The sequence below is a fragment of the Canis lupus genome, chromosome 14, assembly GCF_011100685.1.
Source record: "Canis lupus familiaris isolate Mischka breed German Shepherd chromosome 14, alternate assembly UU_Cfam_GSD_1.0, whole genome shotgun sequence".
NCBI lineage: Eukaryota > Metazoa > Chordata > Mammalia > Carnivora > Canidae > Canis > Canis lupus.
In genome coordinates, this window is record NC_049235.1 from 3568124 (window position 1) to 3594716 (window position 26593).

The 26593-nt window shown below is 37.2% G+C and overlaps 1 protein-coding gene across 8 annotated transcripts in view; it reads right to left on the reverse strand.

Annotated features, from left to right (window-relative positions):
* EXOC4 (exocyst complex component 4) overlaps positions 1-26593 on the reverse strand; it is a 744112-nt gene that overhangs the window by 409930 nt on the left and 307589 nt on the right. For 7 of the 8 annotated variants that reach the window (XM_038556467.1, XM_038556468.1, XM_038556469.1 and 4 more), the window contains exon 10: positions 3481-3577. In XM_038556467.1, the coding sequence (XP_038412395.1) occupies positions 3481-3577 (97 nt within the window). Of the gene's footprint in view, positions 1-3007; positions 3099-3480; positions 3578-26593 lie in introns of those variants that run through there. The other variant, XM_038556474.1, reaches the window with a different exon arrangement.

Below are 26593 nucleotides of genomic sequence, written 5' to 3' on the forward strand. Positions count from 1 at the left end.
TACCAAGGGAGTACCTTTAGGCAAGGATTTGATGTCATTTTTTCATTTCCCCAGGACCTGGCATAGAATCAGAGTCCAGTAAATAATCAGTGAGTAAAACTGAACAGAGGAACCTGGATCTGAACCTAATTTGTTGCAATTTTCACTTAAAATTTCAAATCCTGTGCTTTACTTCCCCATCTTTCCATTCTTCCATGCTAACTCTCCCACTAGATTATACTATCTTCTACACAATAATATGCTAAGTCACCTTCACTTTGAGCTAGCACAGAAATAAAATGAGTGGCATACCAAAGGATGGAAAATATATGCACAGATACTGTATTTAAATAATCCCATAAAAATAAGAGTGATTATTTCTAAAGAAGAGTCCATACTAGACTTAGAGAAGTGAAAACATGCATCCTAAGTGTCCGATACCCATTTGTTGATCACAAATAAGTGAATGACTACAGGAGAAATGTGGAAATTTAAAGAGTAAAAATGAAATGCACTAGTATGATAACGCACACTGACTCTCCTCATTACCAAAACTTCCAAACTTTAGAAGAAATAATAAATCCGATAATCACCAAATGCTGAAGTGTAAAAATCAGAATAAGAAAAAAAAAACTATAATATCTTAATCATCTGAAACTCCATTAAGCCCATTATGGAGATTCAGCTGAGACTTCATAATGGGCTTGAGAAGCAAGGCTATAATTTGAGCCAAAGGCTAAAGTCTATATAATGATCACCTGCTTAGCAAGGAATTAACTTACCTTGCAGACCACATAATATTCTTATGATTTCCATGAAGAGTTACACAGTGAATGAATGTAAACCGTATCATGCAACAAAACTTTCACCTGTACTAATCAGTAATAACATTCTGAATGAAAGTAGAGACAAACCAAGTTGAGTAAAACTAATAGTATTATCAAGCCTTAAAACAACTCTCTTGTAAAGTAGGATAAATGCTAAAAAATAATTGTTAAGAACTGCAATATGGGCAGCCCCAGTGGCACAGCGGTTTGGCACTGCCTGCAGCCTGGGATGTGGTCCTGGGGACCTGATCCAGTCCCACGTCAGGCTCCCTGAGTGGAGCCTGCTTCTCCCTCTGCCTGTGTCTCTGCCTCTCTCTCTCTCTCTGTCTCTCATGAATAAATAAATAAAATCTTTAAAAAAAAAAAACTGCAATACATTGAACTCTATCCGTACTTAAGCAAATAATGCATTTTATTAACTGTAAATTAAGGATAGTTTATCTTCTTCCTCATTCTCCTAACTTCACATTTAGAAAAGGCAAAAAAAAAAGAAAAAAAAGTTTAAAGGGAAAAAATCTTTTTTTTTTTTTTTTAAGATTTATTTATTTATTCACGAGAGACAGAGACATAGGCAGAGGGAGAAACAGTCTCCATGCAGGGAGCCCAATGTGGGACTCGATCCCAGAACTCCAGGATCACGCCCTGGGCCAAGGCAGATGCTCCACTGCTGAGCCATCCAGGCATCACGGGAAAAAATCTCTTGTAAAGTGGTGACTGACATTACAGCCAAAAAAACATCCAAAGGTCTTCTTTGATGCTTTGGAACAAATGTAAGCATAAGGATTACATTTATCCATGCCATAGTGTAATTCAGCAGTAAATTATGGCGTTAAATCCAGGTTAGGAGATGCCTATAATGATTAAAGTATTTTCCCATTTTCCTAACAATTAGCAACTCTAAGCAGAAATCAATTTAATTGAAAATGAGAGTGAATACTAAACCAATTACCAAAGTCAGGTGTAATAAAGATGAGCACTGTTACTTAATCTAGAAATTCTAGATGTTGTAATTTATGCATTTATATAGAAAAACAACTGAATTTATAGAGGAATAATCCTAATTCTCTTAATTACATGATTCTTAAATTCCATGATATACTTCCTGCAAATGTTTGCTAAAACAGATTTTTCAAAAAATTAATAATTCTTTAAAAATCTCTTGTCATTGCATGAAAGGATTTTTTGTTGTTATTTAATTTACATATTTGTGTTTCTGCATTTAAAACTAATTGGGTGAAATGTTCCAATACAATTTTTAAAACTGGTTGCCTAAGTAAGAGATCTGAATTGAACTAGTTCTAATGGATTTTAATTTAGTAAGTCTTTGTTAATGAGAAGGTAGGATAATTCCCATATTAAACTGCCTATGTTTCAGAAAAAGCATATAAAATATTTATCTGGACAATTCAGGAGCACTTGCTTGACTGTTATTTCAAATGCCTCAAATATTATAGAAGTCATGTGAGAAAGTGTAATGTGATTATCTGAGGCACCTAACTTTTACTGAACCCAAGAGTTTCTGATTCATTGTATGAAAAAAAGCAAAAATATACACTGGTTTATTACAGAGAAAAACATACGATTAATATTATATTGGATATCTATGTTCAAAGAGTACCCTATTTTACTGGTGGTCAACAACACCATAAAATTCACCATCTTAATCTTTTTTAGGTATACAGCACAGTAATGTTAACTATACACACATGGTTGAGTAATCAGGTCTCTAGAAATTTTTCATCTTGCAAATCCAAAACTTCAGATCCACTGAATAATAATTCCCTTTTCCTCTCTTCCCCAAAAGTTCCTTTTTAAAAGTACTTAAGACTTAGAAGCTTTTAAAAAGGAAGTATCACAGATTTTTATTTAATAATCATCATTCCACAATAAACTGAGTGATATAAAAGATCTCATTCTAGTCAGCATTGAGTTGTCCTTTATATATAAAATCCTATATATGGCTGCTAGAATGTCTTTCAGTTTTAGAAGTCATATTGTTCAAAGACTTGCCAATCCTCAAAGGATATCTGAGTCATTAATATAAATTAGTGAGACAGATCATGGGTTAGCCATTTTTTCCTGAAAAGGGCCAAAGTGTAAATATTGCAGGCTTTGTAGGCCATATGGTTCCTCTTGCAAATATTCAACTCTGCAACACTGTAGCACAGAGCAGCTATAGATAACACATAAATAAATGAGCATGACAGTGTCAATAAAAATTTATTGAAAAAAAAAAGGAAGAAAAACACATGACAGACTGGATTTCTCCTATGGGCCATAAGTTGCTACTCCCTGAAATAAAGAAGGGAATAGAGAGACAATGACAAGAGAAGGAGAGGGGCAGAGACAGGGAATAGGAAACAAAGAAAATTAAAAGAAAGTATTTATGGAGCATTACTACAGAAAACAAATAGGTACTAAACAATATATTAAAAAACATGTTCCAAAAAAAATAAAAAAATAAAAATAAAAAAAATAAAATAAAAATAAAAAACATGTTCCATTTTCTAGGGCTTTACGATCCAAGTTTGTCTATAAAACAAATACTATCAACTCCACTGTTTTGTTTGTTTGTTTGCTTATGGCTTGTTTCATCGTTGACCTACTGGCATTCAGTACATTAGCATAAACAATGAAAATACTGACTTTCGTAAGTACATAGGATTTGACTTACCTTAGCAATGGATGGAATATGACAGTAATATTTCTGGCTCCAGGTTTGCAGACAAATTTGGTTCCTCCACCTTCAATTAAGTTGTCATCAGGACCGCCTTTCAGGAAAAAGAAGAAAATTTAGCTTACTAGGACTTTTACAAAAAAATAAATCAAGGCTATTGAAATGAATGTTATACTATCATAAGAAGGACCAACTTTGAAAACAGTTGTCTTCAAATCTATAAAATTATTTTGAAAGACTGCATCCAGTCTCTTCATTGCGTAAACTATAGAGCAGCATTTTCACTCTGGATTGAGAACATGGAAGCTCAGTAAAAACAAATGGAGTTTTTAAAGAAATATTGTAGGGTAAAACCTAGTTAAACGGTTAGATCTGCAATGACCAGTGTCTATCTTAGTACAGCACGTGAAACTTTCCCAAAGAGAAAGTACCACTCAAGGTTGTCCGGGGCTATAAAGGTTGGAGCAGAGATCCATATAAACCTAACTGATCACACTTCATCAAATCTGAGACCCCACAAATTTTAAGATATGCTACTATAACACTCAATGTTTTAAAAATTCTGCAAATGAAACTATACAATGCTTCTTTATTACTTAGAAGAGTTTTTTTCTCATTGAAAAGCTCCTTATGGTTGAAATACATATAAGTAGGTTATATAATTTCTAAGTAAATATTTAAGATTAAGGCTTTTAAAATAAATAGGTGTTTACCATAAATCTCTTGCATTTAATACAGAAATGTAAGAAAAATAAATTAAGGTGTTCTTACAACTACGTAATTTTCAGAATGCAGCTTTTCTTAATGACTCAGAGTTGCTAATACGCTTGTTTTATAAATGCTGTCACTAAGTGGGTTTCCTAAAGGAGTGAATCCAGTATTTTATTCCAGCTGCTAATACTAATTTTGCAAGGTTTAATGTTGATATGTACTTGATGTTATCAGAAGGTTTAAAGAGAAGGTCTATATCAGCTAAAACTCATACTCTTTCCTCAAACAGTCCTTAAGAGATCATCAATTGAAACATTGAAGGCTCACGGTATGAAGAATATCCGTTCAGTTTACACATACTGAGGCAAAAACAACTCATTCTGACTGTCTTCTGGTCTACAGCCACTATGATGCCATTGACCTAAGATATCATCCTAATTTCAGAGGGTCATGAAAAAATGTGTATCTTAGGATGTTGGGAGAAATGCTCCCCCTTCCACACACTACTCATGTTACCTACCAGTGAATGAAAATTTGTAATCCCCGCCTCCCTCTTTTATCCATTCTAGGGGAAGTGAAGTAACTCCCTTGGTGAAATTGAGAAGACAAAGCTGAGCATGCATGTCTCAGCAACCTCTTTATTGCACTTTAGAAACCAGAATGTCTGTAGGTGGTTAAGTGTTGTCTCACAAAGTTGAAAAATAAAGGTCTTGCTTCGTCAGAGAAGGATGAAGTGGTGAGCAAATGTTTCTAACTTTGATGTTCAGTTAGCAAACTCATTTGGTTCTCAAAGTAGACTACACCTTCCAGTCTAGCGTCTGTCAGTATAAAGGTTGGTATTTCATCTTCCATCTACCTTATGTTATTTCTTAATACTTTCCGAAATCTGATAAAAAGATAGATGCCATTTTGTAGGCTTCCCTTCAAAATCCTAAAAATCTACACTTAAAATTTCTTTTTTCTGGGATCCCTGGGTGGCGCAGCGGTTTAGCGCCTGCCTTTGGCCCAGGGCGCGATCCTGGAGACCCAGGATCGAATCCCACGTCGGGCTCCCGGTGCATGGAGCCTGCTTCTCCCTCTGCCTATGTCTCTGCCTCTCTCTCTCTCTCTCTCTCTCTCTGTGTGTGACTATCATAAATTTAAAAAAAAAATTTTTTTTTCTTTTTTTCTAAGTTAAATATTTTCTTTCTAATTAGAGTTCTTTGCATGATACCAAGCACAACTAAATCTCATTTGGGTTTATTATCTATCTTAATGGTCTCTGAGGTAACTTGGAGATTGACTGATAAAAACATGTAAAGCCTCAGAAATCCATACCCCTGGATCATCAAGACTTCCCAGAAGCATCAGAATGTAGGCAAGTCCCATTTGGATTAGTTGTTTCCACCAACTAATCACAGCACAGCTTTTCTTAAGGAAAACAGAAAATATAATGGTATGTACAGCTCCTGATTCAAAACCATGAGCTATTTTTTCTCATTTGAAAAAAGAAATCCATCTTGTTTTACTATATTTGCACCAGAGATATCAGTGTTCTGCTAAGGCAGTGATTTTGCAAAAGGAGAACATCAAGACTATCATAAACACTACTCCTTTGACAAAACCCTCCTCTAAAGGTCACATGGTATGGTTACAAACACAAAGAACAGAATAAATATATCTTATCAATACTTCTCAAAGATCATCAGATGAAGTCAGTATTGAATTATCCAAAAACGTGTATATGTGTAGCAAATAAACAGGTTATATTCTGCACTCCAGGCACAACATAAATAACTTCCCATGAAGTAAATCTACACAACAATATAATGCATTCATTTACTGAATATAACTGAATATATAAGCATTTCTTTTAAAGACAAATGTGAGTTAGACTACAATGATCTCCAATGATTTCTAAAAATTTTTAGGTTTTATGATCTTAGGTACTCAATACTTATATAGAGACCAGATTAACCTAGCTCCAGGAGAACTAGTACCCTCATGCAACACCAAATGCACTAAATGTGCATGCACTGCCATGTCCTGGTCCACACCAGGCTTTCATTTAGTGGCCTGTGCCCCCTCCTACCATTCCTTTAGGCACCAAATCCAGCCTTCAACTATCGGATGGCCCTCTCCCAATTGTCCACAATTCCATTAGCAATGACTTTACATAAAATAACCTATATAACCTTAACACAGGTCACCTGTATTGTCATTTGTTTTCTAATGCTTACATAACATTTTCCTGACTGGAATGGAACTTCCTGGAAAGTAGTTATAAAAGCATACATCTGCTGAATGAAGAAAGAGACCCACCTTACCAGAATGTTATTGGACTTAGATGAAAAAGTATGTGTGCAAATCCTTTGTAAACTGTCAAAAACCTAACATAAGCAAGCCTATGTCCCCAGAGTATTACAGGGAACAGGTGTGCTTAATAAACATTTGTTGATGACAATCAGAGAACACAGATGATAAAAGATATAATACCAAAAATAAGGCCCACAGGCCACTAGAAATGTCAGTGAGAGGAAGATTTGGCTGTGAAAATGAAGGATGATGGCTAGCATTCAGCTGTAAACTAAAGTAATAGTTGCAATTGTTCCCTGTTAGCTGCAGAAAGATCATTACTGCTTTACAGAATAGAGTTAACTAAATAAAAAGTAAACTTTGGGCAGGACTAACTCAACCCCCAGCCAAAATTCCACCTACAGGAACTTCATCTATGCTTCCAGGCCCACTGCAAACCCTATCTATCCTGCATTTGATGTGATTTCCTCTTTCCTACAAGCCCAAACCCAACCTACTAAATTACCAAAAACAACACCAACCCAGTAAAAACATTCTTGAAAATACACAGGTAAAGAACCAGAAGTAAAGACTGTGGCCCAAGATCATATGGTCTGAGTGTCTAATCCTCTGAGATGTAGTCTAGCATTTCAATATTCTGAGTGAGAAACAAAACTGGCCTCTCTTTGCATGCCTTCCCGTAATCAGGTAATCTGGAAGTTGCTGTCATCAACGTTCTAAGGGAACATATTCAATCCCGAGAAAAGCACAAAAGGGCCAGAGCACCTCCTTCCCCTTCATTCATTATGCTTACAGTCTAATCCCAGCTGTCAGAGGCCAGGGTAATAGGCACCAGAGAAAATGCTGAATGATGATGGATGGTTGCAAAGAAAAGGAAACTGACAGTAGTATTACAAGTAGAATATATCTTGTGCAGAAAGGAGAGGAAATGCTCTACTCATATTTCAGTTTCAAACAATGAGGACAATGGTATGACAGGCTCTTGCAGACAACTGGCAGGAGGCACCAAGGCCACCCAGTGACTGCTGGCATGACAGTGTCTTAGGGCTCGCAGTCAAGGCCTTTCTTTTAGAATTCATTTACACAGAAGTAATTAGCTCCTAGGCTTATTTATTCCTTGATTCTTCCCACCTGGAATTTGAAGTCATTTATAATGAATATAGTCATTTTAATAAAACAGAAAAAGAAAACCCCAGCCTAAGAAATGGAAACAAATGTCCTCACTGACAGGATTATGGTACAGTGGGAAAACTCACTAAGATCCGTGTCACATCCCAGATGTGCTACTTAATACTCTAAGCGCGACAGAATTATTTAAATTTTCTGAGCCTTAGCTTTCCATTTATAAAATACATATTGAAATTAACTGTTTCAAAGACTTGTGGTGATAACGCACTCCTGGGGATTCAGTATGGTTTTGACACCTAGTATATCTCAAATAAATGGTCTACTTTTCTCATTAGAATTACCAAGCAGTTATGGATCTAGTTGATCACATACACACATACACACAAAACATCCCTGGAACATAAACTAAAAAATAAAAGATCCAATTTTAAAAAATATTATTCTTCCTACTTTAGGCAGCACTGTATGAGTCAATAGCATTAAAAGGACCAATTAGAATTATGTCTGTCTTACTTGGGGAGGGCATTGTTAATGCAGTGAAAGATTAGAAAATTGCTGAGAACACTTACGGCATGACAGAATAAAATTTATCTTTCTCTGCTCTTAATTTTTCAGTTAAAAATAACCAATATTGGGATGTCTGGGTGGCTCAGCAGTTGAGCATCTATCTTTGGCTCAGGGCATGATCCTGGAATCCCGGGATTGAGTCCCACCTCAGGCTCCCTGCATGGAGTCTGCTTCTCCCTTTGCTTGTGTCTTTGCCTCTCCGTGTCTCTCATGAATAAATAAATAAAATCTTTAAAAAAAAACAATGTTGAACATATAGATACAAAGATTATGGACTATCTGTGCCAAGTGCTTAGAGGAAACCAGTGGAGTCTGATGGTCAATTGAGTTGAGCCATAGAAAGCAGCCTTATCCGACATGTTTAATATGGCCTGGATTTCAAGTTGGCCTTTTCCACACTGAAAAAGAACCACAGTGAAGAGGAGTTCTTTTTCTTTTTTACAGCAAATACTTTGCTTCATAAACTTTCAAAAGATTATGAAAATGCATTCTGATTGCAACAATATACGGGGTCTTTAATTGGCTCTAAGAGCCTGCTAAATGGTCTAAGAATTCCCTGAATTCATAGCAGTCCCTTAGTTCTTTTAGATTAAGTTCTTTGCCAAGTACCCATTCAAAAGCACAGACTAGGGGTGCCTGGGTGCCTCAGTCGTTTGGGTGTCTGCCTTTGGCTCAGGTCATGATCTGGAGTCCTGGGTCCTGGAATCAAGCCCCACATGGGGCTCCTTGCTCAGCATGGAGTCTGCTTCTCCCTCTCCCTCTGCCCCTCCCCACTGTGTTTTCTCTCTCTCTCTCTCTCTCTCTCTCTCTCTCACTCTCTTTCTCTCATACATATACACACACACACACACTCCCTCTCTCTCTCTCTCTCTCAAGTAAATAAATAAAATCTTAAAAAAAAATCAACAGACTCAAAAGCACAGAATATCATTAGGACTTCATGCTGTCACTGCTGCTGCTGCCACCAATGCCCAACTTGTGACTAGGGACTATCTATGATCTTGGGGTCTGGTACTAGATTAGGAAGAAAAGAGAAGTACAATACTTATTCTTACCCTTGAATAACTTACTATTACAGTCAAGTCAAGCAAATCAGTATTGCTGGTAACATTCTACTGCTCATGGTAAATTATTGTCAGACCTGAGAAGGAAATCTTGGCAATAAATACCTTGAAGGAAAGAATCATCTTTTGGACTCAATTTGAACCAAGTCTATAATTATTAACAACAGTACAATTTTGTTCAAGGATGGATCTCCTATGCTTAGAATGGTTTCTGGGACATGATAAGCAGTAAGTATTTATGGAATGAATATATGAATAAAAAAACAAACAAAAAAATTATAATGTCTCTTTTAGATCAAGTGAATTCTAAGTATGAACCACCTAGGAACAAACAGCAGTTGTGTTTTGCATAAAGTATGCTAAGTAAGTAATGCATGTTTCAGCAAAATGCTGAAAAATTATAATAAGATATTATTTGTAGAAAACAATCTCTCAAGTAGAAACAAATTAGTTATCCCCACCATTAGAGGAGTAAATGCCTTGTCTGTAATTCTCTGCTCAATTATATTTTGTTCCTGGGTAGCTCTAACGTTGTGCTGTGTAGATAATTAAAACAGGTGTCAAGTATTACACAGAGTATGCAGGAAGAAGGTCAAGAGCTGGAAAGGGGATTCACGCTTATTAAACATTCACCAGGAAACAGGTACTGTGCTGGACCCATAACATAAAATATCTCACTTAATCCTAGTAATAGCCTATAATATTATTACCCAACACAGAGATGAAGAAATGGAGGCTCATGGGGGTGAGGGAAGAAGTACAGAGTCTTGCTCAAAATCAAAATCACACATGGTAGGTTCAGTATTTAAACTATTTTTTCCCAACTATATGTACACTACAATGCACTTAATATCACTTCATGCTCTGAGAAACTCATGAGTTGAAAAAAATAATACACATGATGGGTGAGATAGGAAAATTCTGAAACAGGGAGCAGTAAACCCTGATTTTATGGTGGTTTGACACATAAAATGTATTTTCTATGGAATCTACACTAAATACAACTGTTGGGTTATCCAAATCAATGCACAAGAAGCCTTTTTGATCAAAAATGTGAGTGAAGCCTGACAAAAACATTTTGTAGATAAAACCTACATAAACAATGGTTTGGTAGATAAAACCATATAAACAATGATTCTAGGGGAGGGGGGAACGACACTTAATGGTCCAACTGAGGCCAGAAAGAACACTTTCCTCTCTAAATATAGTCCCAGCAGCAAGGACCAGAATGAACTTTACATTTCCCCATCTCTCCTGACTAGCTAGTACAGAGTATAATGACCCCTTCAACTCCAAACTACTGGTTAGGGTTCTTTGGAGACCCAGAAACAGGCAGGTAGGTAGACAAGAAAGGGTCCAGCCCTTCAGGGAGGAAACTTTGGGGAGTTTACCTGTATCCATACCCAAAATACTGATAGAAGCCATTTTTTTTTCTGCTTCCCCTTTTAAAAAAAAAATTCCATAGCTCTCCCTTGCTTTGTTTTTTTACTGTAACATCTGATGAAGGATTTCTTGATAATCCTTCCCTACTGTTGAGTGCACAGGTGAGGTGAAATTACTGCAATTTGTAGCAGCACCATATTATTATGGAATATTCTAGAGCAGAAATAAGAGTAGAGAAGAGAAACTCTGAGAGTTAGAGTTGAGGATTTACCAGCTGGTTATAGCAAAAGAACAAAGGGAAAAGGAGTCAAAGGTTCTGACAAAAAAGAAAGTCAGATGATTGACCACACATGGGTCAAGGCTTGGTAAGAAATAAATGAGACTTGGAAAAGACTAGATTGATGATAAGCAATGCAAGCTGACACATGGGGTTTTCTCTCAGATCAGAATCTTTATGGGGGAAGTCAGAGTGAGAGAAGATTGAAGAGGAATGGAGGTTGGTAGTTAGGGACAGGCTAAAATTGTATCTTTTCTCGCTTTCCTTGTGATCATCCCAGGAAGCCCTCCCCTGAGTTAAAAATGAAGTGGGCAGGAGCAGTAGGTTTGATGTTTGCTGGTAAGGAATCAGAGAGCAGCAAAGTTTGGAGGTGGGGTAAGAATGAGAAATGAAAGAAATAAAGGAAAGTCCAAGGACCTCAGCTCCTTTTGGCCTGTCTCTAGTGTCACTGGCAGGTATAAAACATAATGCACAGAAAGAGGTCTAAACTAGAGACTGCCTAATGATTGGTTATTATGAGACAAACAGTCCATGTTGTGAAGTATAAGGAGCAGTACAGCAGATGAATGTCCAAGATCTTATATCTGTTGGAATTTCAGTGTGAGCAGACTGCTAGGAAGCAAATCCCTCACCTGAGTTTTGCTTCAAGTAAGACCTTCTCTCCCAGATGTTTGGTTAAAGACCATGAAATAGGGATCCCTGGGTGGCGCAGCGGTATAGCGCCTGCCTTTGGCCCAGGGCGCGATCCTGGAGACCCGGGATCGAATCCCATGTCGGGCATGGAGCCTGCTTCTCCCTCTGCCTGTGTCTCTGCCTCTCTCTCTCTGTGTGACTATCATAAATAAATAAAAATTAAAAAAAAAATAAAGACCATGAAATAATTATTTTTTGGTCACATAACAGTGTTGTTTTTATCATGAAATAATTATTATAAAGAAGTAAAAGTTATGGGCAGCCCCGGTGGCTCAGCGGTTTAGCGCCTGCCTTTGGCCTGGGATGTGATCCTGGAGTTCCAGGATCGGGTCCCGCGTCCGGTTCCCTTCATGGAGCCTGCTTCTCCCTCTGGCTGTGTCTCTGCCTCTCTCTCTCTCTGTATCTCAAGAATAAATAAATAAAATCTTAAAAAAAAAAAAGAGAAATAAAAGTTACATTCTTTTGTTGTTCAAAAATTGAATACATTCTAGCTCCCAAATAACAAATGAATTTTATATTAATTCTTTGAGGGTGGTGTCTTGTATTACAAAACAAGAAAAAAAAACCTTAATTATCTTCTTTTTTTTTTTTAAAGATTTGTTTATTTATTTATGATAGACATAGAGAGAGAGAGAGAGAGAGAGAGAGAGAGGCAGAGACACAGGAGGAGGGAGAAGCAGGCTCCATGCAGGGAGCCCGACGTGGGACTCGATCCCGGGACCCCAGGATCCCGCCCTGGGCCAAAGGCAGGCGCTAAACCGCTGAGCCACCCAGGGATCCCCCCTTAATTATCTTCCTAACAATAAATTCAATGATGTTTTGCAAGATAGAGTGACGAGGAACCAAACAAACAAACAAAAAAGCCCAACAAATTTTAAGGTTAATAATAGCTCACTCTAAGCCATCAGTAAAACATGTTCACCTGGAGCTCTTCCATGAGCATAAGTCAAAGGCAGCTCTATTAGTAACAGTACTGACTGTTTCTCTAATGGAGTCTGAAATGGCATGCTCTACAAAGAGCACAATGTAAGATATGAACCAATTACCAAAGGATCCACAGTCACTGCATGCATATTTTTAAATGGTTGATCAATAAGGCATAAGGGAACTTTGACCATTTCTAAGAAGCATTCCTATCTTAGTGACATTATCCTCCAACTCACTTTAAGGCTACATAAGGAGACTGCACTGATTCTTTCTTCTTCCACTGTTTGACTGATTCCCTAGTTTTAATTATCTTGAATCTACTAAATAGATTTTAGTGGCTAGTCGGCTATATCTAGCTCAAGGGTTCTGGTGTGTGTAAGGTGGAGTCACCTCCCTTATCATGTGTGTGATTTCTTTCACTGAGCGCGTTCTCAAGCTCATAAATGTCATGGCATTTATCAGTACTTTATTTCTTTTTAAGGCTGATTAATATTATTAATATTCCAATGTATGTATACACCACAGTTATACATTGTATATGTATAACTCCAATGTATGTATATACACCACAGTTATACCAACTGATGCATGTTTGGGTATTTTCACTTTGGGCTATTATGAACAATGCTACTGCAAACACCCATGCATAAGTTCTGCATGGACATATGTTTCCAATTCTCTTCAATATATACGTAGAATTTGAATTGCTGGATCATATAGTAACTCTATGTTTAACATTTTGAGGACCTGGCAGGCTGTTTTCCAGTCTATTCTAATGTTTACTATTGTTATTATCTTTAATAAACTAATTATTTAGAAGAAAACTGGTAGCCGGGGGGTGCAGGGGGGTGTTAATGTGTGATGAGCAGCACACAGAGGAAGTATGAGTAGTCTGTTCTCCAAAAAAACCTTTCCCACCAGCCAGAGATCTCTCCCTGCCTCTTCTAGAGGTGGCCCTGTCTGTCTTGAAAGATCACCGAGGAAGCATTACTAGTGTAACAAGTGATGGCAGGACAGAAGCCTCTGGAAATTGGTACAACTGGGAAACGCTCTGTGCTATCTGTACTGTTTCAACTAAGTGTCTGTGCTGGTTCATCAACCATGATTAAAATGAGTATTCTCTCCTCACTCATGTTTCAGATTGCCGAAGATTTTACTGTTTGCTCAGTAGTTCTTGTGAAAATAAAGCCAAGAGTGATATGAAGGATTACAGAATGCAGTGACTTTCTCTAATCAGATGAGCCCATCTCAGTGCTGACCTAACATGTATGTTTGACTAGTCAGGAGTCTTCCGATGATGTCTTGCCGGCTGAGTGGTGGATTTAAGGTGCAGATAAGCATCAAGCTGAAAACAGACTGAGCCCATCAATCTTATTTTGGCTGTTAAATGGTCTATGATGGAGCCCAGGCCACTGGAAATGACGAATGCATACATGTACTGGTTCATATAGAAGAAATGGTGTCGTTAAATGCTGTCATTGTCTCCATCCTCAGAGATGTGCTTAAACCTAAGGATGCTAAATCTAAGGTAGAAAGAAATTATTTTGGAGGGCTTGTTGTGACAGGCAGAAAGTATAATAACCCCAAATGGCCATAAGAAATAAGACAGATAAAGGTCTCCTTAAAGACAAATTTTGAGTCAAAATACAAGTTGCAAAACACGGTAGCATTTAGCTTACTGACAAAGGTAATGAGTGCTGGCATCCAAACAGAAACAGCATTATTTCATCGCTTCATTGGAAGCATCTGGATGACTAAGGCACAGGTGGCTTTAAATAACTTTACCACCAAACCCATAGCCACTCTTCAGGTTTAATCAGCAACAGTCAACTTTCCAGCCACTCTAGGCGACAACTCTTGGAATATTCTCATAGAATTAAAATTGGGTCTTCCAAGCCAGCTAAGCATGAGCCATGACAGGATCAACACACAAAATCACAGCTGGCAGGGGATTTTTTTTTTCTGCTTCTATATAAATAGAGCATAACATAGGATTGTGCATACCCTATGTTCAGCAAAAAACTGAATTAAAAAATAGCATTTTAATCTATCCAGACAGTCCTTCCCTGAAGCTCTCCAATGTCCAATACATTGTTTCTTGACCCAAACCAAACCAAAAACGTAGTGAATTTTTCCAGTCTTATTTCCTCCACATTTATCTGGCATGCTTATACCTTGCACTTCTCAAATTTTTTTTTCTATTTCATCAGTCATGATTGTTAAAAAGCAAATAACCTTCAAAGTTAACATTATATATACTACTTAACCCTATGATTCCAGTTCTTGGCATTTCCCACCCATCCCCAATAAGAAACACAATCATGAGTGACCTTAAGATTCAGCAACAAGAATGTTTACCATAGAACAGTGTCTTAAACTTTTAAAAAGTCACTTAAAATGCAAAAGAACAGAGAATTGATTATAAAGCTAAACACATATCAACATATACGTGATACAAACATGTATGTAGGTATGCATGTATGATTGGAATATGATACAGCCATTAAAAATATATAGACATTGCAATATGGCAAGAAAAAGACTTAATAGGCAGGAGTCATTATGGCAAAGAGTTATTAATTAATATTATTAGATAAGCCAATAGTATGTGTCTCATAACTGCAATACGGAATGTCTTTGCTGATTTGATTCTTTTGTCTTCTACCCCTGCTGAAGTTTGTTCCTGATCCTTTCTTCTGTATGTGTCCTTTATCATATGTATCTGTGTATGTACTTGTGGGTATATGTACATTATATAAATTTATATTCCTTATAAATTTATCTGTAACAATTCTTGAAGACTGGTTTAAAGCAACATAGGTATCATCAGAAAACATTTGCAATAGCTTCTGCTAGAGAACACCTAAGAGAACTACCAACCTGGAACCCATTTTAAACTAAAATTTCCCTTTAAAAATTTCTCACATGAACCAGAGGATGTTTATTTCAGCAACAAACCTGGTTTTTCTAGGGATTTTTCCTGCCTTCAGCCTATGCCAAGGTGACCAATTTTCTTTCAGTCCCTTACAGGAGGTGGGAAGATTATGGGGAAAGGGACTGTATTTCTAGATGATCTATGTACTCTATATGGATTTGGGGGTAACTTTCTATTAGACTCCCAGGTTGTGTAGATTCTGGGCTTTGTTCCTATACTGCACCTTACAAGTTCATTTGAGTTTGGCAAGTATCTTCAAGGTAAAAACTGGCTTGGAAGTACATTCCTCCATATCCCTCTGCAGTCTTTTTTTTTTTTTTTTTCTTCCAGTAATTCTTTCTTTTCAGCTCATCATTGCAATTTAATACATTTTTAAGTATTTCAAAAAAAAAAAAAGTATTTCACCCAACACTTTAAATGTTTTCATGGGAAGATCAACAAAGATTCCAGTTCATACTGCTAAGAAAGAGAAGTCTCCACACAAAGTACTCTTTACGGAACAGTCTAAAAACGATTTCCCCTCTGAATTCAATTATTCCAGTGAAAGCATCTTTAGATTGTATTCAGATATCCCTAATACTGTTTATTGTTTGTTTTTAATCAATTCTCATACTTATCCTAAGATAATCATTAGAAATACAAAAAAATAAACAGAATAAAAATCACATAGCATTTGCCTTAAATGTTATCAGTTCACTTGATATAGCAAAATAAACGATCTACAATGTAAAATGTAATTTGATACAGATTATAATCAAATGTTAAGAAATGAAGTTTTCTTTCTAACTCTGATATCAAGTCATTTTGTTGCAACAGGAAAGTTGCTTAACCTCTCTGAGACTTCTACTCTATTCTTACCAATAATATAAAGAGCCAGATAGTGTATTCTTGAGAAGCCTTTCCATCTATGAACTTTTATTTCCTAGATCATAAGATGTCCTTTGGAATATATTCTACTCATTGGTTTTATTTACATTTTTTGATACTGTAGAACATAATATAGTAGCACTTTTATCAAGTAGAACTTTATGCCAATTATTATAATCATTGAGGTACCATATGCAATAATTCTAATGGGATTTTAAATGGGAATGAACTGTATTTTTGCTTTGGGATATTAGTTATGCTTCAGGAAAAAATAATTAGTATCATTTGGGGCTGACATTTTTACACCATCTAATTATGATTATCGATGCTCTCTTTCTTTTATGGGAAGCATCTCAGATCCTGCCTTGATTATCACAAGAATTCCCTAATGCTGAGAAGTAAAATGGGCAAAATTCATGGCATGCTTGCAATTTTAACCTAAAATGTTTCTGATTCACCCCAAACCAGGTATCAGAATTTTATACAAATCACTATAATCAATGGTTTTCAAAATAGCAATTCTGACAGAAATATATTTAATAGGAAAACACTTTAATTCAATCTAATAATTATCGAACCGAATCTAATAATTCGGCATCTTGGTGCTTTGAGTGGACTCATGATGATATAAGCCTAACAGACATAGTCCACGACCTCAAGAAGTTTGTTTTGATTGCAGTATAAAAAAGCACAAACCAGAAGTTAGAGACAAAGATATTATAAAATAGAGCAAAAGAATTAAAATACATCATTCCAAAAAGATAAAAGTACTACTCTTCAGTTTGAAAAACAACTTACATAAGCATAATACTACTCACAGAAGACATGTGAAGTTACAGTTGTTTGGCATGTGAAGTTACAGTTGTTTGGTAAAGAAAATAGGACATTGATCCTCTATCAAGTAGCCTGATTTTAATAATATAAGAAAACAGACTGACAAAAGTAACCTGTAATAAAGAATGCCTAATACAGGCATAATTGGTATTACTGATATCAGATCAATACTCCACTGGGCTGAGAAAAAACAGTGATTCAATCACATAACAAAGGATCTACTTATCAACATCTTCTAAATACATCATATAAAATTCTTGCTACAACTTTCTTCCTGGAAGAGTACATTTCTTTTGTATTTCTTCAAGGATCTGTGAACTTGCTTTTAAAGCATTGTTTTTCAAAAGACTAAAATATAAATAAGGCTTTTATTAAAATAAAATGCACAAAAGAATGACTTGCCAATTTAGCTGAAGAAGGACCAGAGAAAGGCAGAGGTTACTCACTAAAAGGCTCTGAAGATATAGACAGTGCAACTTAGACCTATAAAGTAATGGTCGATGGACACAGCCTCAGTGTAAACATTTTTTTAAATCTAAACAATCAATCACCACTCCAGCGATAGAGAACTAAGGGGGGACAGAACAAAAAGTCAAGAGGCAGGTTAAATTCAAATACATTCAACAAATATTCATTAGGTGCCAACCATGCACCTAATGCATAGGTTACTGCATGAGGTCGTGGCAGTAGTAAGAGCAACATCAACCTTTGATTGCTCATGTCTGCAACTCTAGACTCAACATCACTCTTCTCTTGTTCATGCCTCTTATCACATCCACCAGCAAATCCTATCAGTTCAACTTTCAAAACCCAGAGTCCAAGTATTTCTCAGGACCCTAACTGCAAACTACTTTCTAAGCCACCTCTCCTCATCATTTCTGGTCTAACTGGTCTCCTTGCCACCTTTCAGGGGATTCTCAAGATAGAAGACAGAGAAATCCTGCTAAAATACAAGTAAGAATGATCCAGTTACTCCTCTATCTAGAATGCTCTGCTTCTTACCTCATTTGGAGGAAAATCAAAGCTCCTTGCAATGACCTAGAACAGCCCATTCAATCCTATCCTATAAATTTCTGAGTTCATCTTCTACTTCTCCTTCCCTGTCTCACTCTGTCCAGTTACATGAGCTTGTGCGCTCTTCTGTGAACACACCATACATGCGCCTGTTTTGGAGGGCCTCTATTCCTCCTATTCCCTCCACTTGTCAATATTCTTTCCCCAGTCTATGTGGCTTCCTCCCTTATCTCCTTCAAGTTCTCACTCAACTTGCGTCCTTCCCCTGGCATGCCAAACAAGAGTACAATAAGATAGAAATAAAATCATTTAAATAATAAATTTAGTCAGTAGCAACTATATATTTCTATATACTGGCAACTCTAAGTCTATAAAAAACTAAGTTTCTGAAGTCTGGCCAGGATGATATAATTCTAAAGAAGACATTACACAGAGATTATGTACTGAAACAACATGCATACCCACAAAACACTGAAACCACATGTATATATAAATGAGCCAGCTTTTTGCTCCTACCACTGTATTCTGGGTGTCTTCCCAAGTCATTAAATATTCTGTAAGAATATAATTATTAAAGATTGCATAATACTGTAGCAACCCATCAAAGATTCACCATTCAACAATATTAGCAAGGCTGCTGCATGCCAGGCAGTAGGGGAAAAGTAGTCAAAAGGACACAACCCATGCCCATCCAGAGTGGACCACATTTTATTGAAATAAGATATGAAGCTATCACAGAAATACATAATGACAAACTGTCTTCTGTGTTTGGAGTTTGGAACAGACTGGCAGGAGAGACCATGATACCTCTGTAAATATTTAACAATAATCTCTATAGTATCTACTAGGGACTAATTTACTCCAAAGACAGAAAACTTCTCTGAGGGAATGATACTAACACAGAGCCTGAAGGATAAGAAGGAAGTGGTCTGTCAAGAGTAGAGGCAGGAATGTTCTAGGCAAATGGAAGAGCACGTGTGAAGATCCTGAGGTAGTAAAGAGCGAGGCACATTGGAGGCACCAAAAAAAGGTCAGCGTTGGAAGGCTAGTGAGGAAGAAGAGTCAACTGGCAGGGGGATTAGGCAAAGTCAGGTCACAAAGGGTCTGGGAGGTCATGCTGGGGGAAATAGACTTTTTTTTAATCCTAAATATAACAGGAAGCTTTTAAATATCTGGGGCAGGGGAGTGATAGGATTTAATGCAAATATATGAAGATCATGTTTTAAAGACCCAGAGTGATCTCTAACACAACACTTTCCTTCCTTTTTATGCCAACATAAAGTCTTGCTTCAAAATGCCTCATGTGTCTTCTCCAAAGCAGTCTCTGGACTGCCTCCTTCAATTCTCTTTGCCAAGCAGCTTACAGAGTCCACAGCTTCTAGGACCACTATCAACCAGGCTAAAAGGGTAGTGCAACCCCTGGCCACTATGCCCAAAGCCTATCCATATCACTCATTCCTAGGTCATTGACCAATCAATCTCCTTGGATAGTAACTAACCACTCCTAGCCCATCATCATCATTCATTCTGAATTTCCTTGCTCCTTCCTGATTCAGATCCTACTTGTCTCCAATCTCCAAAACCCCTCACTATTTATTATCCCCTGGCTTTCTGCCACGAACATCATTTGTCCACCTGCCTCTAAACTACTGGTTACTTCCTCTCGCATAGGCAGGAGAACTGAAAATCTAGACTGTCTAGTATCCCAAAGCAGCTTCCAGACCACTGTACCTCCAGCACTTGAATAATAATATATATATATTTTAAGTTCTGATGCTTTGGGGCCCATCCCATTGTGCTGTGTCATCCTATCTTTTGCTACCACTTACTAACTTTGGCACCTGATTCACACAATCCAGTATCTAGCATGATGACCTCAACATTCATGCTTATGGCCCAAACATAGAAGCCTCTAAGGGCTTTGACATTCTCATTACCAATGACCTCCTTCATTCTACCTTACCCCTGTGGTTAACACAGATATAAACTAACCAGTATACAGTCTCTAGCCATCAGTCTTCTAAGCATTTCAAACAGAGTTCCCTTAATCTAAAGCTAATATCTAAGAGTCCTAGAATACTTTTAAACTTATTACATGAATGAAAATTCAGCCCCACTCAAAAAACCAAAGGGAATTGATAGCATAGCACATATGAAACTCTGACATAAATTCAATATTATTTAATGAGGCATGACCATAAACTAGTAAAACTAATTCCTTACACCAAATTTGTTTTATCAAGATTTATTATTCTATTGTTTATGAGACTAAGTTCTAAATTTTTATTTTTGTAAAGATTTTATTTATTAAAAAAAGATTTTATTTATTCGTGAGAGAGACAGAGAGAGAGAGAGAGAGAGTGAGAGAGTGAGAGAGAGAGGCAGACACAGAGGAAGAAGCAGACTCCACGCAGGGAGACCGACATGGGACTCGATCCTGGGACTCCAGGATCACGCCCTGGGCTGAAGGCAGGTGCTAAACCGCTGAGCCACCCGGGCTGCCCAAAGTTCTAAATTTTAAAACTTAAAAAGAATGAAAAAATGTATTAAGAGGCTATTAAGATACATACCATATGTGTTTGAAAGACAGAGATCTGCTTAGCTCTAAAATCTGTTTAAGATGTTTATTACATATTCATATAACACAGTCAGTTGATTCAACCTAAAGAAAGGTATCTTTGTCCAATGACATCTCAATAAAAGCCTTATCTCTCCAGAAAGGAAATATTAAAGTCAAATCATTTCTTTATTGAAGATTCTACCTCCAAATAATTTTCTGATGAATAATCTTCAGAGATGCAGATAATACAGCAATGGTTCTTCACCTCTGGAGAGGTCACAAAAGCCTTCAGAACCTGATCTAAACTATGGATCTTCTCAGAAAAATGTACCTATGCATGAAGACAAAATTTTACAAATAATTCCAGGAGTATACAGACAGCCTTCAGATGGGCAACTCCAGGTTTAACAGAATTACTAGAGTTTCTAAAGTCAGAAAGATCTGGATTCAAAGTCCAACTCCACTGCTTCTGTGTCTCTCCCTGGCCAAGGCATTTAGAATTTTCCAACCTCTATTTACTTGTCCATAAAAAGAATACTACTCTTCTGTGCCCTAAAAAATTGTAAGCAAATGAAAGTATGTGTGTGAAAGTTTTCATAAATTTTTTGTGAAGCACAATATAAATGATTATTATAACATGGAAACGGCTGTGTTTTGTTAATCCCCACAAGAAAGAAGCTCTAACAGTCAAATCCTCAGAGGACAGTAGAGTCAAGTCATCGTTTCATTCTCAGGCATAAAAATCAACAGGGTGGAAGCAATGAGAAATGTTTAGGTTGGAGAGATAGGAGTGTGGGGAGGAATAGGATTATTGTCTTCAGATATGTAAAGTGCAACATTATAAAAAGGAGTTAAGTTGCATTTTGTGGTATTAGGATGAACAGGTTGGGACTTTCAAAAAGGCAGATTTGGCTTTATAAAAGGGCATATTTACCAGGGATTGGAAGAACATGAAAAAGCAACAACTATTTTAGGAGATCATTTCTTCCTTGTAAGTGAAAGTCTTTGTTTTTTCGTAAGACAAGATGGTTACCCATTTGTTGTGGTACCTTAGAAAAGGTTTAAAGCAATGACTGAAAAGAAGCAATCCCAACAGTGAGATTCTGGCATTTCACAAAAAATGTCCCAGGATTAAACCCATAAATATAATTAAGTCAAAGACCATCACCAAGGATTTTGCAACAGTCAACTTCCCTCAGGAATTCACTATTATATTCTGTCACAGTTATGTAGGATCATAAAAAAGGAATTAAACTTATAACGTCTAGTTATATCTAGTTATGTTACTCGTACAAGAATAAAAGGGAATACTATACACGTTGAAGAGCAAATGATCACAAAGCAACGTGAACACTGTCTTTTTTTTCTTTTTTTCTTTTTAAGGCTAAGAGTACAGAACAATAAAGCATCATTTGGCTCTCATTGTACAGGTAAAGTTTTTTTTTTAAGATTTTATTTATTTATTCATGAGAGACACAGAGAGAGAGAGGGAAAGAGAGGGAGAGACACAGGCAGAGGGAGAAGCAGGCTCCATGCAGGGAGCCCGAAGTGGGACTCAATTCCAGGTCTCCAGAATCAGGCCCTGGACTGAAGGTGGCGCTAAACCGCTGAGCCACCAGGGCTGCCCACAGGTAAAGTTTTCAATGGATTATATCCAGTGCTGTGCTGGTAAATATTTAATCACCAGTTTCGGGAGGGGAACAGAAAGCCCTGATTTCTGTGAGGTAACTACTCCCATCAAGGCCAATTTTAACCTACCAACATGGTATCACTGAACACAGAGTAGGCTGGAAAAGTTCAGGGTCGAGATTTCCAGCAAGCCACTGTGAGAAGTGTACAACTATCCTTATGATTCTTACCATATAATTTTACTGCGACCCTACTGCCTCCCCACAAAACAAAACAAAACAAAACAAAACAAAAGGTAAAATAACGATATCTCTTCTTTACATATAGGATTTTCCCATTTTGGTTATAACTATGTTTTATACATATAAATTTGTATTTATGTTTCAGTGTGAGAGCTGCAGTTTATAGGAAAATATTACCCCATTAATATTTCTCCTCAGCTGACTTCTATATACCCCCTGTGCTTATCACATGGAAGGAGAACAGAGTAATTGCTACAGTCCTATTATGAGTTAGTAATATCAGAAAATTTTTAGCTTCCAACTCATGGTAGGCACAGTACACGTGTAACTGGAATGTGCTAGATTCAAAAAAGCCAAAAATAATAATTTAGCATAGATATCCAAATCAAAATCTTGAATTGCAAGTTTAAGTTCAACTATAAGCTCAATTTAAGTACATAAAATAATATGAAGGGTTCCGTATTTTTATATTGGACTTCATATAACAATGAGGTAATCAAAGAAATTGTTAACCTAGGTATCTTTTAGGAATATAAGAGAAGATGTTCACTAGATTCATCCTCTTGATTTTTCCAAGAGAAAATAAATTTCCATTCCTGTTCTCCATTCATCCAAACGAAAAATAGTCCCAAATTCAGATTAAATTGTTCTATATTAAAGATCTAGGGCAGCCCCGGTGGCGCAGCGGTTTGGCGCCGCCTGCAGCCCGGGGTGTGATCCTGGAGACCCGGGATCGAGTCCCACATCGGGCTTCCTGCATGGAGCCTGCTTCTCCCTCTGCCTGTGTCTCTGCCTCTCTCTCGCTCTCTCTGAATGAATAAATAAATAAAACTTTTAAAAAATAAAAAAAATAAAAAATAAATAAAGATCTAGAATGTAGCTTAATACAAAATCCAAGGAAAATTCTGCTATAAAACTTTGGACGTCCTCAAGTTGAAGCATATTCTATTAACAATGATTTATTAAAAAAAAAATCAAAGAAAAATTTTCTTCCTCCACTTATAACTACAAAAAGTCAATAAAAGATTTAAAATTACTTAATGATATCAATTTTTGCTTGCTTTTTCTCCCCCACATCTTCACAGCCATGCCTGTTTTACTTCCCAAAATCTATTATTGTACCTGAGATGTATTCAGTTTTCTACAATGGTCCACCTTATATCTGTCTGTGAACAAGAAATGATCATATAGCATACATTCCAAGCTTAAAGCAGGCTCACAAGCGCTAATGCAAATTTGTCCATTATAATAATTTGCATTTCTACTGTTAAGTGCTTCTGATGAGAAGCCTATAAAGTGATTATAGTCTTCTGATCTTCTTAAAGCACAATAGAGAAGGAAATATTAGAGTGATCACAGAATGCTTGTGGTAATACAATTTCTGATCTCTTTCATGTACAACTCTACAGAGATCTTGAAGGCTCTTCTTGGCACACTATAATTATTTATTTACTCAATTTCTGAGCCTGATACCATGCTATGGATTTCAATATTGTCATGCAGATGATGCTTAGGTACAATGTCCTTCTAATGCTGCCTTATCTGTTTTTACTCCCAATATTATCTTGTCTAAGATCCAACACCATATGCATTGAAATAAGTTGTTCTTCAATGTTTCAAAACCTGATTTATTAGTTGTTCACATTCCATCTGCCTCTGAAAACTGCCATGTTTTACTTCCACTGGCTGCACAAAAGGTTGAGGCTCGATTTTCCTTCACTTTTTCATCTGATCAGCATATCTGATACGTGTGTTAAGTTCTCCGTTCAACTATATAAACCACTTAAAATTCATGTTTGTTTGTTTGTTTGTTTGTTTTTAAGATCAGGTCAGTACAGCAGGAACTTGACCAATGAATTTGTCATCTTCCATATTTACTAATGTTTCAGAAACCTGGCTTCAAAAACCTGTCCTTGCTATTGTAAAACGCAATGAGGCTGGGCTGAAACAAAGGCTTGCCCAAACTGGGAAAAACTATAATTAGCAAACATATATGGATGATCTACAGCTAGGAAAAAGACAAAACATTCCTAGGGTCTCAAAATAACTACAATAAGGAATAATAACAGATGGGATTATCTGAGGGGGTGAGACTTCTTAAGGAGAAGAGAAAATGGTCTGGAGGAGGCAAGGGAGACATCTATCACGTGTGTCTGTAGGAGGCAGAGAGAGCCACTATTTACAACAGCAGCAGGGGAAGCAGGCTCTTGAAGTGCTAATAGGTTTTAGTTCTAATTGCTCTTGGAACAAGGTTAAAGGAACATTCAATAAAGATGTTTGGGAGATAAGAGATCTATAATGATGAGGCAGGTAAATTCAGACAGAGGACCCGGTGGGAAATGGAGATGTAGCAGGCAGTATCGGGGACCAGGGGCCTCACAGTGTCGGCTAAGTGGGGAACTGTGGGTTCTGTATGGTAACTAATGTGGCTGAGATACAAGGCATGAGGATACAGAACAGACTGCAGATATGAGCCTGTAAGACTTATGGGGGAATGAGGGCCATGAAATTGCTTAAGAATATATGTAGTTCAAGAACCCTCATGCTCACTTTGGATGGTGACTTGGAAGCTACCCTCTTAAAATGGTCTTAATGAACAATGCTCACACTCATCCTTCCCACTGGACTTAGCATCAACTGACAAAACCAACCAACAGTTTCTCTCTCTCTGTTTAAAAAAAAAAAAAAAAAAAAAAAAAAAGATTTTATTTACTTATTTATGAGACACACACAGAGAGAGAGGCAGAGACACAGGCAGAGGGAGAAGCAGGCTCCATGCAGGGAGCCCAACGTGGGACTCGATCCCGGGTCTCCAGGATCAGGTCCTGGGCCGAAAGGCAGCACTAAACCGCTGAGCTACCTGGGCTGCCCAAATAGTTCCTCTCTTAAGACATTTTCTTCACTTAGCTTCCAGAACCCTATAACCTCTTGATTCTCCACCTTGCTCCCTAGTCAGTCCTTCTCCATTTTCTTATTGATTCCTCCTCACCTTCCTGACCTTTTATCATTAAGTATCCCCATGCTCAACACTCAAACCCTTTCTTTGTTCTAGACACAAGCCACAGGAGATTCTAGTTAAATATTATCTACCTATGAATGATGACTCAGGTTTACATCTCCAAGCTAGAGCTCTCTCCTGAACTCTAGACTTGGATGTCCAGCTGACTACTCAGTATTTCCACTGAAACTCCAATAGGCATGACTCTAATTTAATATGTTCAATAACACACTCTGTTCTACCTCCCATTCCCTACTTGCTCCTCCCATAGTCTTCCTTGTATCAGTAAAAAGAGACAAAGTACTGACTCTTATTACACTATGGATGAACCTAGAAAACATGATGCTAAGTAACTGAAACCAGACCCAAAAGGTCACAGATAAGTTCATTTATATGAAATGTCCAGAATAGGCAAATCAATAGACTGAAAATAGATTAGTGGTTGCCAGGGGCTGGGGAAGGAGGAATGAGAGTGGCTGTCAGACACAGATTTCTTTTGGGGGTGATAAAAATCTTCTGGAATTAGATAGGGGTGATTGTCATATAACTCCGTGAACACACTTAAAATCAATGAACTGTACACTATATGGTGAACATTGTGGTATGTGAATTTTATCCCAATCACATTTAAAATTAAAATAATAAAAGATCATAAAACTTTGTTTGCCCTTGTATCTCAAACATCTTTAACAACATCTGACAACAGTGGCTACCCAAAACCTATTTGCAGGGATCCCTGGGTGGTGCAGCGGTTTGGCGCCTGCCTTTGGCCCAGGGCGTGATCCTGGAGACCCGGGATCGAATCCCACATCGGGCTCCCGGTGCATGGAGCCTGCTTCTCCCTCTGCCTATGTCTCTGCCTCTCTCTCTCTCTCTCTGTGACTATCATAAATTAAAAAATAAATAAATAAATAAATAAATAAATAAAAAACCTATTTGCTGAACAACCGATAAATTAGCCTCCAAAGTTCATACATACATACACA